The sequence below is a fragment of the Phocoena sinus genome, chromosome 11, assembly GCF_008692025.1.
Source record: "Phocoena sinus isolate mPhoSin1 chromosome 11, mPhoSin1.pri, whole genome shotgun sequence".
In the NCBI taxonomy this organism is placed as follows: domain Eukaryota; kingdom Metazoa; phylum Chordata; class Mammalia; order Artiodactyla; family Phocoenidae; genus Phocoena; species Phocoena sinus.
In genome coordinates, this window is record NC_045773.1 from 40,558,947 (window position 1) to 40,575,208 (window position 16,262).

At 46.4% G+C, this 16,262-nt stretch overlaps 1 protein-coding gene across 1 annotated transcript in view; it reads right to left on the minus strand.

The window, feature by feature from the left end:
* PTPN23 (protein tyrosine phosphatase non-receptor type 23) overlaps window positions 1-2,591 on the minus strand; it is a 37,764-nt gene extending 35,173 nt beyond the window's left edge. Inside the window, exon 1 of the mRNA XM_032648318.1 lies at window positions 2,337-2,591. Coding sequence (XP_032504209.1) covers window positions 2,337-2,420 — 84 coding nt within the window. The 5' untranslated portion in view covers window positions 2,421-2,591. The remainder of the gene's footprint in view (window positions 1-2,336) is intronic.
* Between the last annotated feature and the right edge of the window lie 13,671 nt (window positions 2,592-16,262).

A 16,262-nucleotide genomic window follows, 5' to 3' on the forward strand; every position in this document is an offset into this window, starting at 1 on the left:
CTAGGAAATGAATTTTTCCTCAGCATCTGATACCACCTTAGTAAATGGCTAATGAGTAACTCCTCCCATGGAGGCCCAGGGGCTCCCAGGAGATCACTGCTCACATAATACCTTGTGGGCTAGGTGTTAAGTGACAAGAGCATCAGAGTTTAAGTTCAAACAAAAAGATCTCCAAGGAGTTCCTGGACTAAGATTTTATCCACTGGATTTCCATAAATTTATGGTCACCATCTCTTAATTCCCTCTCAACTGTCAATCATCCGAGAAACATTTTCCTGCATGCCAACTATGAAAAAGGGACCCTGCTAGGTTCTGAGGAGCAGGGAGATGCCTCTCAGGTTACTTACAATAGAACAGCGGGGTTAAAACATAACGCACCTAACTGTCACTAGGTAAAGGATAAAAAGAGTGAGGAATTCAGAGAAGGGAAAGATTAATCCAGACGAAAGAAGGCTTGTGGATGAGACAGAGCTTAAACTGGACCTTGAAAGACTGACAGAACCAATAAATAGAGATTAAAGAAGAGCCCCATCAGGACTTCCCTGGTGGTCCAGTGGTTGAGACTTCATCTTCCAATGCAGGGGGGCGGGTTCGATTCCTGGTCGGGGAGCTGAGATCCTGCATGCCTCGGGGCCAGGGGGACAAGACGTGAAGCATAGGCAAGACTGTGACAAATTCAATAAAGACTTTAGAAGTGTTTCACATCAAAAAAAATTTTTTTTTTAAAAAGAAGAACCCCATCCCCACCCCAGAGGGCAAAGACGTGAGCTCTTCTGGGTGGGAGGAATTCCACAACCAAAGGCACAGAAGAGCAAACATACAGAGAATGTTAAGGGAACAGCAAGTAGCTGTGAACAGAATCTAGGATACTTGTATCAGAGGCATGTACATCAAACACACATTGAGCCCTGAAAAAATGATGAAAGAACTGGGGTAGGTCAGAGAGTATTCTGAATGGGTTACGGTTGAACTAGAAAACAAAGTTTTGCTGTGTTTTAGAAAAATTCACCTAATTGAATTAAAAGAGAAGATGGAAGATAAATCCAGTGGATAAAATCTTAGCCCAGGAACTCCTTGGAGATCTTTTTGTTTAAACTTAGCCTCTGATGCTCTTGTCACCTACACCTAGCCCACAAGGTATTATGTGAGCAGTGTTCTCCCTGGGAGCCCCTGGGCCTCCATGAGAGGAGTTACCAAACTCTGGGAAAGAGGTAACAAATTTTTGGAATTTTAGATCAATTAATCTAATTTCCTGGTTTTACAAATGAGGGAAAAGATGCCCAAAGAGATTAAATGATGGACTCAAAGGGATACAAACTGTTAGTGTCTGAATTGAGGCAGTGGCAGTGTCAAGAGAGAATGGGAGACCTTCCTCGGAAACTACTTCTCAATCTATTTTCTTTGTCCTATTTTTTTCCTCAAGCACCTTACTGAATGGTACTAAAACCACAAGGGTATCAACCTGCAAGAGCCTCCTGGTTGTTCCTTTTCACTTCTGCTCTGACCCCCAATGCTACCAGGTGGTCATTCCCAAGGCAGCAGATGTCTCAGAGGGCTTCTGATGCCCAGTCGACACACCTGGCCCCACTTTGTACCAGCCACACCTGATCTCGCCACAGCGATCCCTTGCCTCCGTCAGCACCAAACCTGCCAGCCTCTTCCTTCCAACTGAAGGTTCAACAAATGACTCTCCGGAAGCTACAACACTGTTTATCCCCTCTGGGCAGTCGTGAAAGGCAGTAACCCTTCCCCAAATGACACGGAACTGTATCTTCTGGTCCAAAGGGTCTCCAGATTAGGGTTCTTCTTCTGAGGAGACCAGAAAGAATGGCACCAAGTGTCAGAGAGACTCCAATCGCAGAGGTCAGGCATTCCTGTGGCTCACGGAGCTCCCATCTTAAAACACATCCTGAGCCATCCTCAGCGTCTGTCCCAGTCCGGTCGTGGACAGACAGCGCACCGAGGGCCGGGCACAGCCTTTCCACCCAGCCGTTCAGGGAGGGCCGCCCACTGCTCCCCGCAGGGCGGTCCTGGCGTGGATTAGGGGCGGAGCAGAACGAGGTCCACAGCGTCACACCGAGGAAGTGAGGTGCCTGGATGGGAATCTTGGATGGCCGAGGAGACAGCGGGTGCTCCCCGGGGCCTGCGGGCGCGCAGGGGTGGGTTGGGGTGAGATGGGGGTGGGCCAAGCTAAGGAAAGCCAGCGGAGGCCCCTCCTGGCCTCACCCGACGTCGCGACAGGGTCTGGGGAGATGATGGACGCGCAGGGGGCGTCCCGCGCCGGCAGACGACAGAGATACGCGGGAGCAGGGGGGGCGGGGAGGAGGCGCACTCACCTTTTTCACAGCCGGCTGAAAGTGGAAGTCACCGGCCTCTTTCAGGTCCAGCCAAATCATAGGCATGCGGGGCACAGCCTCCATGGCGGCTACCGCCCGCCAGCCACTCGGCCGCTCCCCTAGCTTTTCCAGGTACTAGCTCAGCTGTAGGTACCGCGCCGCCCCTCCACGCCGGAAGTCACTGGTCACGCTGGGATAAAAGAATGCCCCCACGGCCTGCTGGGAGATGCGGTCCCCGCCCGCACAGCCTTTCGCGCAGGCTCATCTTCCATTGCGCATGCTCAGCCTCCTCCATTGGGCGTGTGTAGAGGGCAAATCTCCAGCCCGAGGCGAAAGGGTTTCTGGGAGTAGTAGTCTACCTGCACTTAAATGCCAATCAGGGTAGTAACTGGTTTCTTCCTCCTGGACGAAGTAGACCTGCTGGATTGGCTCTGGCCCGAGGTGCTCCCCACTCAGGGGAAGAGCGTAAAAGAACGTAACCGTGAACTTGTAAACTTAAGTAGTGTCGAGGACCTTGGTAGATGGGGTTAGGTGCAGTGGTAGAGATAACGTGGCGGCAGGCCACTCAGAAGAGGTGACTTAAAAACTGAGCCTTGGGCTTCCCTGGTGGTGCAGTGGTTGAGAGTCCGCCTGCCGATGCAGGGGACACTGGTTCGTGCCCCGCTCCGGGAGGATCCCATATGCCGCGGAGCGGCTGGGCCCGTGGGCCATGGCCGCTGGGCCTGCGCGTCTGTACGCGGCGGGGGAGGCCACAACAGTGAGAGGCCCGCGTACCGCAAAATAAACAAAAACTGAGCCTTGAGGTAGGGGCCTCCAGGCCAAGAGGGAGACAGGGCTAAGAAGAGAGCAAGAGGTTTCATTCCAGGTGTCGAGCTTTGGAACAGAGGAGTGACTGGTTGGAGGCTGGCACACTCGGTCCAGCCTGTAAGGCCGGGCACTGCCTAAGAGACGGGCACGTCCGTTTGTGCTGATGAGAAAAAAGGCGTAGATGGTGTGTAAAGCGGAAAAAAAAAAAGAGGCCTAGAGCAATGTGGGTAGATGGGGGTGGGGATGAATATATACAGCCACGGGAGTACCTTTCCGACTGTCTGGAAGCGGACCAGGGAGAAGAGAACAGCTTTTGCCTCTGAAGAGGTAACCTGTAGAGAAGGGATTTTAAACTCATGTATATATTACCTAGCTTTAAAAACAAATAAGATGGAGAATGGTTTGCTAGATAGGGCAAAAGTGGAAGCAAGGAAATCTGTGAGGAGCCTTTTGTAGTCTTGCAGGAGACAAGTGATGTCAGGTTTGGGCAAAGGGAGATGAAACGTGGGCAGATGTGAGAAATGTTTTGGAAAAACGTATCAGAACTTGGGGTGAATGGATGTAGGGGGTTGAGAATATAAAAGATTATTGCCAAGCTTCTAGTTGGTATAGCTGGATGGCTCCACGACTGTTTACCGACATGGGAAAATGCGGAGAGGAACAGGTTTGGAAGGGAAGAGCAAAGGTTCAGGGCTGTTTCTGTTAAGCTGGATATAGATGCCCTTATGTTGTTCAAGAGAAGATGTGGAGGAGACCACGGGATGTGTGATCTGGGCTCAGAAGAGGGTGCTCATCCATAATCAAGGGCCCAGGTCCCCTTTGCAATCAAGGACCTTCATGCCAATTGGAGTTAGAGCAAAAGAAAATGCAAGTACACCAATGTTCACAGCAGCATTATTTACAACAGCCAGAAGGTGGAAATAAACCAAATGTCCATCAACAGATGAATGGATAAACAAAATGTAGTATAACATACACTGAACTATTTTATTCAGCCTTAGAAAGGAAGGAAATTTGGATATTGGATTGGCCAAAAAGTTTGTTCAGGTTTTTCTGTAACATCTTAGGAAAAAACCTGGACAAACTTTTTGGCTAACCCAGTACATGCCACAACATAAATAAACCTTGAAGACATGATGCTAAGTGAAATAAGCCAGATACAAAATGGCAAATATTGTGTGATTCCACTTAAATCAGTTAACTAAAAGTAGTCAAATTTGTACAAATAAAAAGTAGAATGGTGATTGCTCAGGGACAGGGAGGAGGAGGGAATGGGGAATTAGTATTCAGTGGGTACAGGGTTTCAGGATGGGATGATGAAAAAGTTCTGGAGATGGATGGCGGTGATGGTTGCACAACACTGTGAATGTACTTAGTGCCACTGAACTGTACACTTAAAAATGGCTAAAATGGGGCTTCCCTGGTGGCGCAGTGGTTGAGAGTTCGCCTGCCGATGCAGGGGACGCGGGTTCGTGCCCCGGACCGGGAGGATCCCACGTGCCGCGGAGCGGCTGGGCCCGTGAGCCATGGCCGCTGGGCCTGCGCGTCCGGAGCCTGTGCCCCGCAACGGGAGAGGCCACAACAGTGAGAGGCCCGCATACCGCAAAAAAAAAAAAAAAAAAAAAAAAAAAAAAAAAAAAAAAATGGCTAAAATGGTAAACTTTATGTTAGGTATATTTTACCACAATAAAAACTTAAAAAAAAAAATCCAAGGGCTTCCCTGGTGGCGCAGTGGTTGAGAGTCTGCCTGCCAGTGCAGGGGACGCGGGTTCATGCCCCGGTCCGGAAGGATCCCACGTGCCGTGGAGCAGCTTGGCCCGTGAGCCATGGCCGCTGAGCCTGCGCGTCAGGAGCCTGTGCTCCGCAGCGGGAGGGGCTGCAGCGGTGAGAGGCCCGCATACCGCAAAAAAAAAAAAAAAAAATCCAAGACCTGGGACTTCTCTGGTGGTCCAATGGGTAAGACTCCACGCTCCCAATGCAGGGGGTCCGGGTTCGATGCCTGGTCAGGGAACTAGATCCCACATGCTGCAACTAAGAGTTCACATTCCTCAACTAAGAAGTCCACAAGCCGCAACTAAAGATCTCACATGCCACAACAAAGATCCTGCATGCCTCAACGAAGACCTGGCACAACCAAAAATAAATAAATACTTTTAAAAAACACAAGACCTTACAGATAATTTTTTTAAGGAAAAAGAAAAATTTACCAGCATCTTATCAGAGCTCGTATCTGGAGGACCTTCTTGGGGTCACCTGCTTAGAAGTGGAAGAATTGAGGATAAGACCACAAGTCTGAGGTCAAGGTGTCAGCAGGGTTAGTTTATTCTGAGGCCTTGCTTCTTGGTTTGTAGGGGGATGTCTTCTGCCCACGTCTTCACATGGTCTTCCTTCTGTGAATGTCTCTGTCCTAATCTCTTCTTATAAGGACACCAGTCATATTGGATTAGGGCCCACCCTCATGACCTCATGTTAACTTAATTACTTCTTTATAGATTCCATCTCCAAATAGTCACACTCTGAGGTACTGGGGGTTATTACTTCAACATATGAATTTTGGGGGACACAATTCAGCCTATAACATATGGTCTCAGTGACATGAGGGCAATTGACATGAGAGGCATCAAAGACCAAGAAGTCCTGTGAGGGAGCCTTGAATGCTGAGGCAATGGAATGAAGATGGGTCAGTGGAGGTGAGACAGCAGAAAGGATGTCTCTGGGTTAAGGGGTGCCCTCCTTATGCACATATTTCCTCACAGAGACAGGCAGAGTTGGGAGTTTAGGGAAATCTAAGACTCACTAGTACTGGGAAAGGGTAGGCCCTGTCACAAGGGGGCAGCAAACACCCCATTCAGCCAGGTCAGTTCACCCCTTTCTCAAGACAACCCTCCTATCAGAATTGGAATGACCTCAAAGACACACAGACATCCTCCCTCATTTAATCGATGTGGATCCATTTTACTGATGTGGAAACTTAGGCCTGGATTGGGAAGTGGACCACTCAACTCTCCCAGCAAGTGGATAAAGAGTCAGGCTGGGCCTGGGTCTCCTCCCTTCTAGTTCATTTATTCAATTAATATTTATTCAACACCCACTGCACCCTATGTGCTGTTCTAGGCACTGTTGAATAAAACAGGCAAAGATCTCTGCCCTCATGAGGTTACAATCTAACGAGGCGAGATAGGTATTAACACAATAAAAAATATACAGTGTATGAGATGGCAGAAACTGCTACGGTAAAAAGAAAATGCAGAGAAAGGAGGGTGGGAATATGAGAAGGAGGACCTTTACAATTTTATATCTTTTATATTGGGTGGTCACAGAAGCCTTCACTGAAAAGATACTATTTGAGCGAAGATCTGAAGGACATGAAGGAGCAAGCCAGGGGCATAGCTAGGGGAAGAGTGTTCTAGAAAGAGAGAATAGCAAATGCAAAGTCCCTGAGCTGAGACTGTCCCTGCCATGCCTGAAGGACAGCAAGGAGGCCAGAGTGGCTGAGGTAGAGTGAGTGTGGAAAAGAGCAGTAAATGGGGTCAGAGAGGTAATGAATGGGTAGGGCTTGCAGATGGCGTAGGGTCTCTCAAAAACTGTAATGAGGATTTGGGCTTTTCCTTGGATGACCTGGGGAAACATGGGAGGATTTGGAATGGAGGAGGGATAAATCCGATGTAAGTTTAAGGGTTCTACTGGCTGCTGTATTGATCGACTGTGGAAGGGAGTGGTGACTAGGAGGAAGGGCGCTTAACTGGGGTTGTGGATTCCTAGGACACTATTCTAGGCCCTAGAGAGGGGAGGGCGGAGACAGGAAAACTGCACCACTCAGATCCTCCTTCAGGGTCTTTTTAGGGGATCTGGAATACGGACACACACAGGAAACATGTGAGGGCAGCTTGAAAAAGAAATATACCACAGGGGCAGCATTGGGATGGGGTTTGTTGGGTTTAGGCCAGCCAAAGAGGCCAAATCACCTCTATAGAATAGAGTGGGGCGAGTGTGAACCCAGAGGGGGCAGAGAGCCTCATGGGGTTGTTAAGGAGTGAAGGCTTCCTGGGAGAAGAGAGGTGATCCATAGGCTCCGTGCAATTCCTGTCAAGTTCCCAATGTTTTGGTGTGTGGAAGTTGACAAGCTGTTTCTCAAATTTATATGGAAAAGCAAAGGCCTAAGAAGTCTTAGAGAGGAGAAATAAAATGAGAAGCCCTGTTCCACCAGATGTGTAGTCCTGTTAGAAAGCTGAGTAGGGCTTCCCTGGTGGCACACTGGTTGAGAATCTGCCTGCCAGTGCAGGAGACACGGGTTCGAGCCCTGGTCTGGGAAGATCCCACATGCCGCGGAGCAACTAAGCCCGTGCACCACAACTACTGAGCCTGCACTCTAGAGCCCACAAGCCACAACTACTGAGCCTGCATGCCACAACTACTGAAGCCTGTGCGCCTAGAGCCCATGCTCCGCAACAAAGAGAAGCCACCACAATGAGAAGCCTGTGCACTGCACGAAGAGTAGCCCCCACTAGCCACAACTAAAGAAAGCCCGCACCCAGCAATGAAGACCCAATGCTGCCAAAAATAAATAAATAAATATATATAAAAAAAAGAAAGCTGAGTAATTGGAACAATGTGGGTATTTGCTCAAGAACACAACATTAGACCATCAGAGAACCCAGAAACAGAACCCACGTCCACTTAATGGACTCTAGAGGTGGTATTGCAAGCCAGTGAGGAAAGGAGGTACTGGTGAATACATGATGCACGTCAGTTGGTCATCCAGAGGAAAAAAATTAAATTGGAGTCTGTTATGGGTTGAATTGTATCACCCCCTGCAAAAGCTATGTCGAAGTCCTGACCCCTAGGGATCTGTGAATGTGACCTTATTTGGAAATAGGGTCTTTACAGATATAATCAAATTAAGATGAGATAATACTGGATTAGGGTGAGCCCTAATCCAATGACTTGTGTCCTTAACAGAAGAAATTCTGCCTCAAGATGGCCATATCAACTCATGCCTGAGTCTCTGACCTGCTGGCCTGTCCTACAAATTTTGGACTTGCCAAACCCCACAATCACCTGAGCCAATTCCTTAAAAATAACTCTGTCTGTCTATCTATGTGTCTCTCTATCAACTATCTGTCTCCTATTGGTTCTGTTTTTCTGGAAAACCCTGACTGATAGAGAGCCTACTCCACACCATATTTCCAGTAGTATTTGAAGTCAGGAGAGCGGTCATCCTTGTGGGTTGGGGGAGAGAAGTGACTGGAAGTGGGGGACACAAGAATAGCTTGTGGGATCTTATGAATATTCTGTCTGTTGATCAATCAGGATGCTAGTTATAGGAGTTTGTTTACTTACTCCTGTAAGAGGTAAATAAACCAAGCTGTACACTTCTCTTTTGCGCATTTTTTGTATATATGTTACAGTTTAATAAAAAAAAAATGTTAACATGAGAAGATAATTCCAGGTATATTAAGGACCAAAATGAGAAAGATAAATATCTCTAACTTTTAAAAAGTAGATACAGGAGAATATCTTTACAAAGTTGGCTAGGGAAGAATTTCTTAAACAAGCAATAAAAAGCACTAGCCGTGAAGGAAGATCAATAAATTAAATTTCACTTGAGTTAAGAACTTCCGTTGAGCAAAAGACATCATAAAACACAGGAACCAACTTAAGATGCTTCACCTGCCAAATTTGAGACAATTTGAGCATCAAAATAAAATAAGGATAGTAAGAGATTATAACCCATCAAATAAAATAATACATGAATTTATACAGGTTTAAATAAATAATTGTGGGAGAGGACAAAAGCTCTTCTCTACAGTAGAAAGCCAACTACTTGATGTACAAGGGAGGATGAGATTAGAAAACCACTGTTCAGCAACCACGATATTAATAATTCAGGGAAAACCATCAATGGATGTAAAACTAATGGACTTGAGAAGTAAAGTAACAGGATAATTACAAAGACCCATAGTATCTCCCCACATATACTTATTATTACAAAGGGAAAAATAGTAACTTTATATGGAGAACCTTGAAAGACCTCACCCTAACCTAAGGGATGAAATTTACTATCACCAGCAATGGGATAAACATACATCATGTACCTCCTGGTATGATGCACTGAGAAGGACACAGCATCAAAAATTACCTTAATATAACAGTGAATAAACACTAGACAAACATAAGCTGAGGAACGGTCCAAAAATGTTATGAAACACAATGATATACTGTTCTAGACTAAAGGACACTAAAGAGACCTAACAACTGAAAATAACACATGATATGGGATTTTCTTTTGCTCTAAAGTTCATTACTAACACAGATGAAATCTGAATAAGGTCTGTACATCAGATAATGGTAGTGTATCAGTGTTAATTGCCTGATTTTGAGATTTGTTCAGTGGTTATGATTACATATAAGAGAATGTTCTTGTTTTTAGGAAATATACACTGAAGTATTTAGGCATAAAAAGGCATCATTCTGCCCCCATCCTTTACTCTCAAGTGTCTTGTGGGGAGGGGAGGGGAGAAGGGAGAATATGTGTGTGTGTGTATTTTATATATAATATAATATAACATATATATATATATATATATATATATATAAAAAGAGAGAGAGAAGAAAGGAGGGAAGGAGAGAGAAAAGGAAAACAGGAGGATGGAAATGTGGTAAAATGTTAACATTTGGGGAATTTGAGTAAAGGATATGAAGGAATTCTTTGCACTACTTTTGCAACTTTTCTGTGTAAGTCCAAAATCATGGCAAAAGAAAAAAGTTAAAAGAAAAACACATAAAGAAAGCAGAAAGATAAGACCAAATTGGGAGAAGATATTTGTGAGACATAAGCAAGAAAAGTTTACCATCTAGAATATGTAAAAACTCTCAAGAGTTCTCAAGAAAGACAAACAACTCAATAGAAAAATGGCAACTTGTATGCCAACTTACAGAAACAGCCAAAAATGTTTGGAAAGATGTCAAACCTCATCAGGAACCAGAAAAACCCAAACCCAAACCACAATGAAAGTTCACTTTGTACTCATGGGATGAATGAGTGTACATTAGTCAAAAATAAGTGTTGGTGAGGACATGGAGCAACAGGAACTCTCATCCTCTGCAGATGGGATGTAAATTGGTGCCACCACTTTGGAAAACTGGCATTATTTAGTCGTGTTGACACTGTGAACAAAGAATGTCACCTGCCAATTCAGTAAACAAAGGATGTTGTGGCCATAAAGCCATCAGCCACTGCAGCCCCCAACTGTGTGCCCTGAGGGGATTCAGGATGGAGAAAAACAGGATACTGGCCCTGGATGATTAAGGTGCCTATCAAAGGAATGATTTCAATAAGCCCAGACTTTTGCATCTTCCCATACGTAGAGAAGCCCTGAAATCATTAACTTGAGATGTGTTTTTGTGACTAGCAGTAATCCTTGGATGTCCTACTGCATGTTTTTTCCTCAGCAAAAACTCCTATGTATTCTGGCTTCTCTCTGGAACAGTCCCTCAGAACCGAGAGGCTGTATCCCAGGCGTAAGTCCTCAATAAGTCTGCTGAATAAAACATAATTCTCAACTTATAGGTTGTGCTTTTTCTTTCTTTCAGTCGGCAACTCTATACGGCCTTTGTGTCCCAGCAATTCCATTGCTGGGTGTCTGTATAGCCTGGAAAGACTCCTGCCCACAAACACCAGGAGGCATGTCCAGAAAGAAGGGTCATAGCCACCCAAACAGGAAACATGGAGCTCTCTCCCGCTGCCACCTTTCTGGGATGCGAATCCAGAATCACTGCATTACAGGTGGGGAAACTGAGGCATGGAGAGGGGAAAGAGGCTGCCCCAAACACCATGTAGCCTCTGAGGGAAGGTCAGAGGAGAAGTCTGGTGTGGCCGGGGAAGGGAGTTGGGGAGAAGAGTAAAGGGGAAGAAGGGAACTCACCTGGTCTCAGACCTGGTCAGCTGGAGGCCAGAGCCGGAAGAATTCCACTGTATCCCTTCCATCTCAGCCAACATCCATGTTCCTGGAGCTTGGGGAGGGAACTCTGGGGTGGCCCCCCCTCCCTTGGTTCAGAAAGAGGCTTCTATGGGAGCAGCAAAGAAGCAGCTGCTCCTCCCTCCAGAGGGTCCTGGGCCCTCCAGGAACCCTTGGAGCATTGCTTACTTTCTCCCTAGAAAAGGCTCCAACAAGACAGGTTCGCAAATATGAAGAAGGTTGGGGATCTCTGAGGCCCATTCACAAAACCAGCACCCCTCCCTAGCTCCCAAGTCACTTGGCCAGCAGGTGGCACCAAGGCCACAGGGTTGTCACAGCACGGCTGCGATCCTGGGGGTCATTGGCTGAACAAAAGCCCAGCAGATTTGAAATTATGGGTTTTTTTGTTTGATTTTGCTCAGAACCAGGTTTAATTCTTGGGGGAAGGGGGCCCTCCTGTCCCAGTGTCTGTGAGCAGAAAGAGAGCAACGGGGGATTTATTCCTCCCCTGCCTAGGACAGACACCCTCATTCAGGCCTTGATAGGGAGGGCCTCCAGGGTAAATGGTGCCTTCGAGATTTCCCACATACACCCTCCTGATTGCATGGTGCCAGGAAGTGAGCAGTAGCACAGCCATATGTGGCAGAACTTTGAGACGTTCTGGCCTTTGCAGTGAAAGCCTGGAGGCTGGGTAGCACCCTAGTTGGGGGTGGGGTGGTGACAAACCTGATGGGTCAGGGCTGAGGTCAGCTTGTGGGAATTTCCGAGGCCAGGGTCTTCCCAGCTGAGGTCTCTGTGTCTATGGGTAGTGTGGGCAACTTGTGTCCACACTGCTGGTTCTAGAACATCAGGTGTGTGTCCCCAGGGACCAATGTGGCCACAGCCGCTTTCTCCACACCCTCGACTTGCACAGGCCACTTGGGCAAGGGGCTAAGGGTTTCTGAAATCTGTGCGCCCCCTCCTGACCACCCCATTATAGCAAGGAGGAAGCCAAGGCCCGAGAAGGGCAGAGCTTGCCCAAGGGCCCACCAGGCTTCTTTCTTCATCATTCTCCAGACCTTATGAAAGCTTTTTGTTCCAACCATCTTTTCAAGGAGGTGTGGGAGCTGTGGGGTCATTCAGGAGAAGTCAAGGGCCCCAGCTACCTGGGGTGCTGGCTGAGCAGGTAATTGCAGAGTGGAAATGCTCACCTGAATGGGATCTCTTGCCTCCTTCAAGACATTTCCCTGGAGTGTCCACTTCCTGCTCCTCTACCCCCCAGCCACCCTCCGGAGCTTTACCCACACCCTGCTCCAACCTCAGGCCCCAGGGTCGAGTCACAGGCTGGGTGGAGAAACCTCCTGCTGGACACCTGGAATCCTGCCCTCACCCTCTGCAGCTCAGCTCCCAGCAGCTGGGGGACCAGACACAGCCCCCACGCTGAAGGCAGAGCAGCACGGTGGATGACGCTACCTTGGGCTAGAATCCCAGAACCTCCACTTACCAGCTCTGGGTCGGGGCCCAGTTCGTAACATCCCAGTGCCTGAGTCTCCTCATCTGCAAAATCAGGTCTCCCGGTCAGAGCCTGGAGGGGTAAGAGCTCTGTGTTTCCTAATGGTCTCAGCTGCATCTCTGAGCCATCACTGCCCTAGATAAAAGCCACCACACCTGAGCTTCCTCCACCCACATTAGCTTTAATCCTCTCACCACTCTTACAAGGTAAGAACTGTTATCTCCGATTTACAGATGAGGCACACAGAATCCCAGAGAGACTGGCCAAGAACCAGTGGGGAAGTGGCAGCGGTGGGATTTGAACCCAGGTCTGTGGAGCCCTGAAGCTGAGGCAGGGCTCACAGAGCTGTATTCTAAAGATGCTCTGGGTCAATTATCAAGCACAAGTTATTGATTTTTATGTGGCTATAACAGAGTTTGACCTTTGGAACTCATACTCTGTAAGGTCCACCGGTCAAAAAAAAAAATCCCACCAGAGCCCCCAACCCAAGTTCCCGGGCCTGATTACTGCCATCCAACCTCAAACCTTTGGACATGTCATAGAGTCTTATGGTTTGATGAGATTATAAAGGCTAAATAGTCTGTCCGCACACCTCTCTATCAGATGCCTGAACCCTACATTTGTTGCGACATCATGTTGCAAGTAACAGAAAAGCCCATTCAAACTAGCTTAAATAGTAACATCCGGAGGCCCTCCACCTTCAGGCAAGGTGTGACCCAGAAGCTCAGTGATGTCATAAGGATCTGTTTTTCTCTCTTTCCTCTCTGCCTTCTGTGGTGCTGATCTCATCCTAAGGGGCCCACCTCACATCCTAAGATGTTTTCTTTGTCACATCTAGCCATGCTTCCTTGTTTACTTCCAGGAGGAAAGCAAGTGCCTAGTATTCCCACCAAAAGTTCTGAGATGTATTCTAAGTGGACCAGCTTAATCAATCACCAGTGGTGGTGGAGAGATGGAAGGCATTGCTTGACTTAGACCAAGTCGAGTTTTCCTCTCCCAGAGCCATGCAGATCCTCAAAGGGGAATTGGGGCCTCATTGGAAGGGAGAAGGGGTAGGGCAAATGGATGCTGGAGAAGCCAGGCCATCAAATGGCCCCTATAGTCTCCTACAATTTCCCTGCCAAGTGATCTTCTAGACTCCCAGGCCACCTCTGCCATGCTGGACTCCAGCTATTATCAAGAGACCTTTCTTGGTTTTGTTTGTTTTGTTTTGAGAACTTTCTTGTTGACATGCCTCCCCCTGGGAAGAACAATCTGGCCCTCTTGTTCGTGGCAGCCTTTCGGAGACAGCGCAGGCAATCAAGGTCTCCTGGTCAGTCCTCTCCTCCAGGGAAAGCTTCCCAGTTTCCCATCATTCTACACAGGACTCAGCTGTGTAACTTGGACACCCTTCCTAACTTTTCCAGGCCTCATTTTCCTCATCTATCAATGCTGGGGACAAGCTGAGCTTCTCAAACTGATGGGGAGCCATGTGGTGGGGGTCTACAAAGTCCCTGAAAAACTACTTTACACATCTAAAGCCTTGATTTTACTGGAGGCTTTTTGTCCTCCAATGGAAATCTAAAACATTTTAATGTTAAAACAGTGTTTACAACTCAACAATATAAGGACAAATAACCCAAAGGACTTGAATAGACATTTCTCCAAAGAAGATATACAAATGGACAATAAGCACAACATCACTAGCTCTTAGGGAAATACAAATCAAAACCACAATGAAATATCACTTCATACCCACTAGGATGGCTATAATAAAAAAGAGAGGCAATAAAAATCATTAAGATGTGGAATACCACAGATTGCTGGAGGGAATGTAAAATGGTACAGGCTCTTTGGAAAATACTTCGGCAATTCCTCACAAAATTTAAAACACAGAGTTACCATATGACCCAGAAATTCCATTCCTACGTATAAGCCCAAGGTAACTGAAAATATACGTCCACATAAAAACTTGTATGTGAATAGTCATAGTGGTATGATTCATAATAGCAAAAACGTGAAAACAACCCAAATGTCTATCAACTGATGAATGGATAAACAAATGTGATATATCCATATGATGAAATCTTATTCAGTCATAAAAAGGAATTAATCCATAACATGGATGAACATGAAAACATCATGCTAAGGGAACAAAGCCAGACACCAAAGACCACATATTGTATGATTTCATTTATATGAATATCCAGAATAGCAGACCCATAAAGACAGAAAGTAGATTATTGGTTGCCAGGGGCAAAGGGGAGGGGAAAATGGGGAGTGACTGCTAATTGGCACAAGGTTTATTTTTGGGATGATGAAAATGTTGCGAATTGTACACTTTGAAAGGGTAAATTTTATGATATGTGAATTTTATCTCAATAAAAAGAGTTCCATTGAACTTAAAAAAGTAGTTGCAGATGTGGAATAAAATGTAGATTCCATGTGGGTATTTAAAAAATATTTTTGCTGTTTTTGTAAAACAAAGTTGTTTATTGTAATTTTTTTTCAAATAATAAAGAAAAGTTGAAAGAAGGAATCAAAATCCTTTGCCAGCTCCATACAGAGAAAAACTGTATGGATGTTTATTCATTATATTCATTATTAATATTTTAGTGAACATCTTTTCAGGCACCTTGCTAGTGATACTGTTATGGATATTGATCAGTGTACAATTTTCTGTACAAGGAATCCAACCTTACACTGCAGGCTGCATTGGTGAGTTTTCTTTGGTCTGTGCAAGCCCTCTCTCTGCTTTTTTTTCCCCCCAATCTCATTTCCTGCCCTCTCAACCATCATTCATTCTTACCTTTGCCTTGTGGGTGTTATAAGATGTTTATCAGTTTGAAGGATGTATTCTGATGTATTCTCCATACATATAAATGGAGAGAGAGAGAGAGAGGGAGGGAGAGTTGTTACACATCTCATTCTGTTTCTTTCCTTTGTAACCAAGCACCATGTGTTTAAGATTGATCCATCTGGTTGCTCTGTCACAGGACTTCTCAACCTCAGCACTAGTGACATTTGGGGCTGGACCATTCTTCCTTGTTGGGGCTGTCCTGTGCATTGCAGGGTGATTAGCAGCATCCAGTGGCCTTTATCCACTAGATGTCAGTTGCGCCCTCTCCCCAGTTGTGACAATCAAAACTGTCTCCAGACATTGACAATTGTCCTGGGGGGGGTCAAGGGGCAAAGTCACCCCAGTGGAGAACCACTGCTTAACTGCTGCATAGAGTTCTACAGTGAGCACCCACCATCCTTCCTTATTCACACTTCCTATGATGGACACAAGACCTGGTGCAGCAGAACCCTCATTCTTCAGCTAAGAACCTGTGATGAACATAATCACCCACCAATAACTGGACCTGTATTCCAATAAGTAGTAGCAGTATTCCATAGGTGGACATATCACAACTGCTCTAATAATCTGCTCTTGAAGCACATTTATTTATTTATTTATTTTTATTTTTTGCTGGGTTGGGTCTTTGTTGCTGCGTGCGGGCTTTCTCTAGTTGCAGAGAGCAGGTGCTACTCTTTTTTGCTGTGCACGGGCTTCTCATTGCGGTGGCTTCTCTTTGTTGTAGAGCACAGGCTCTAGACACGCGGGCTTCAGTAGTTGTGGTTCGTGGGCTCTAGAGCGCAGGTTCAGTAGTTGTGGCGCATAGGCTTAGTTGCTCCGCAGCACGTGGA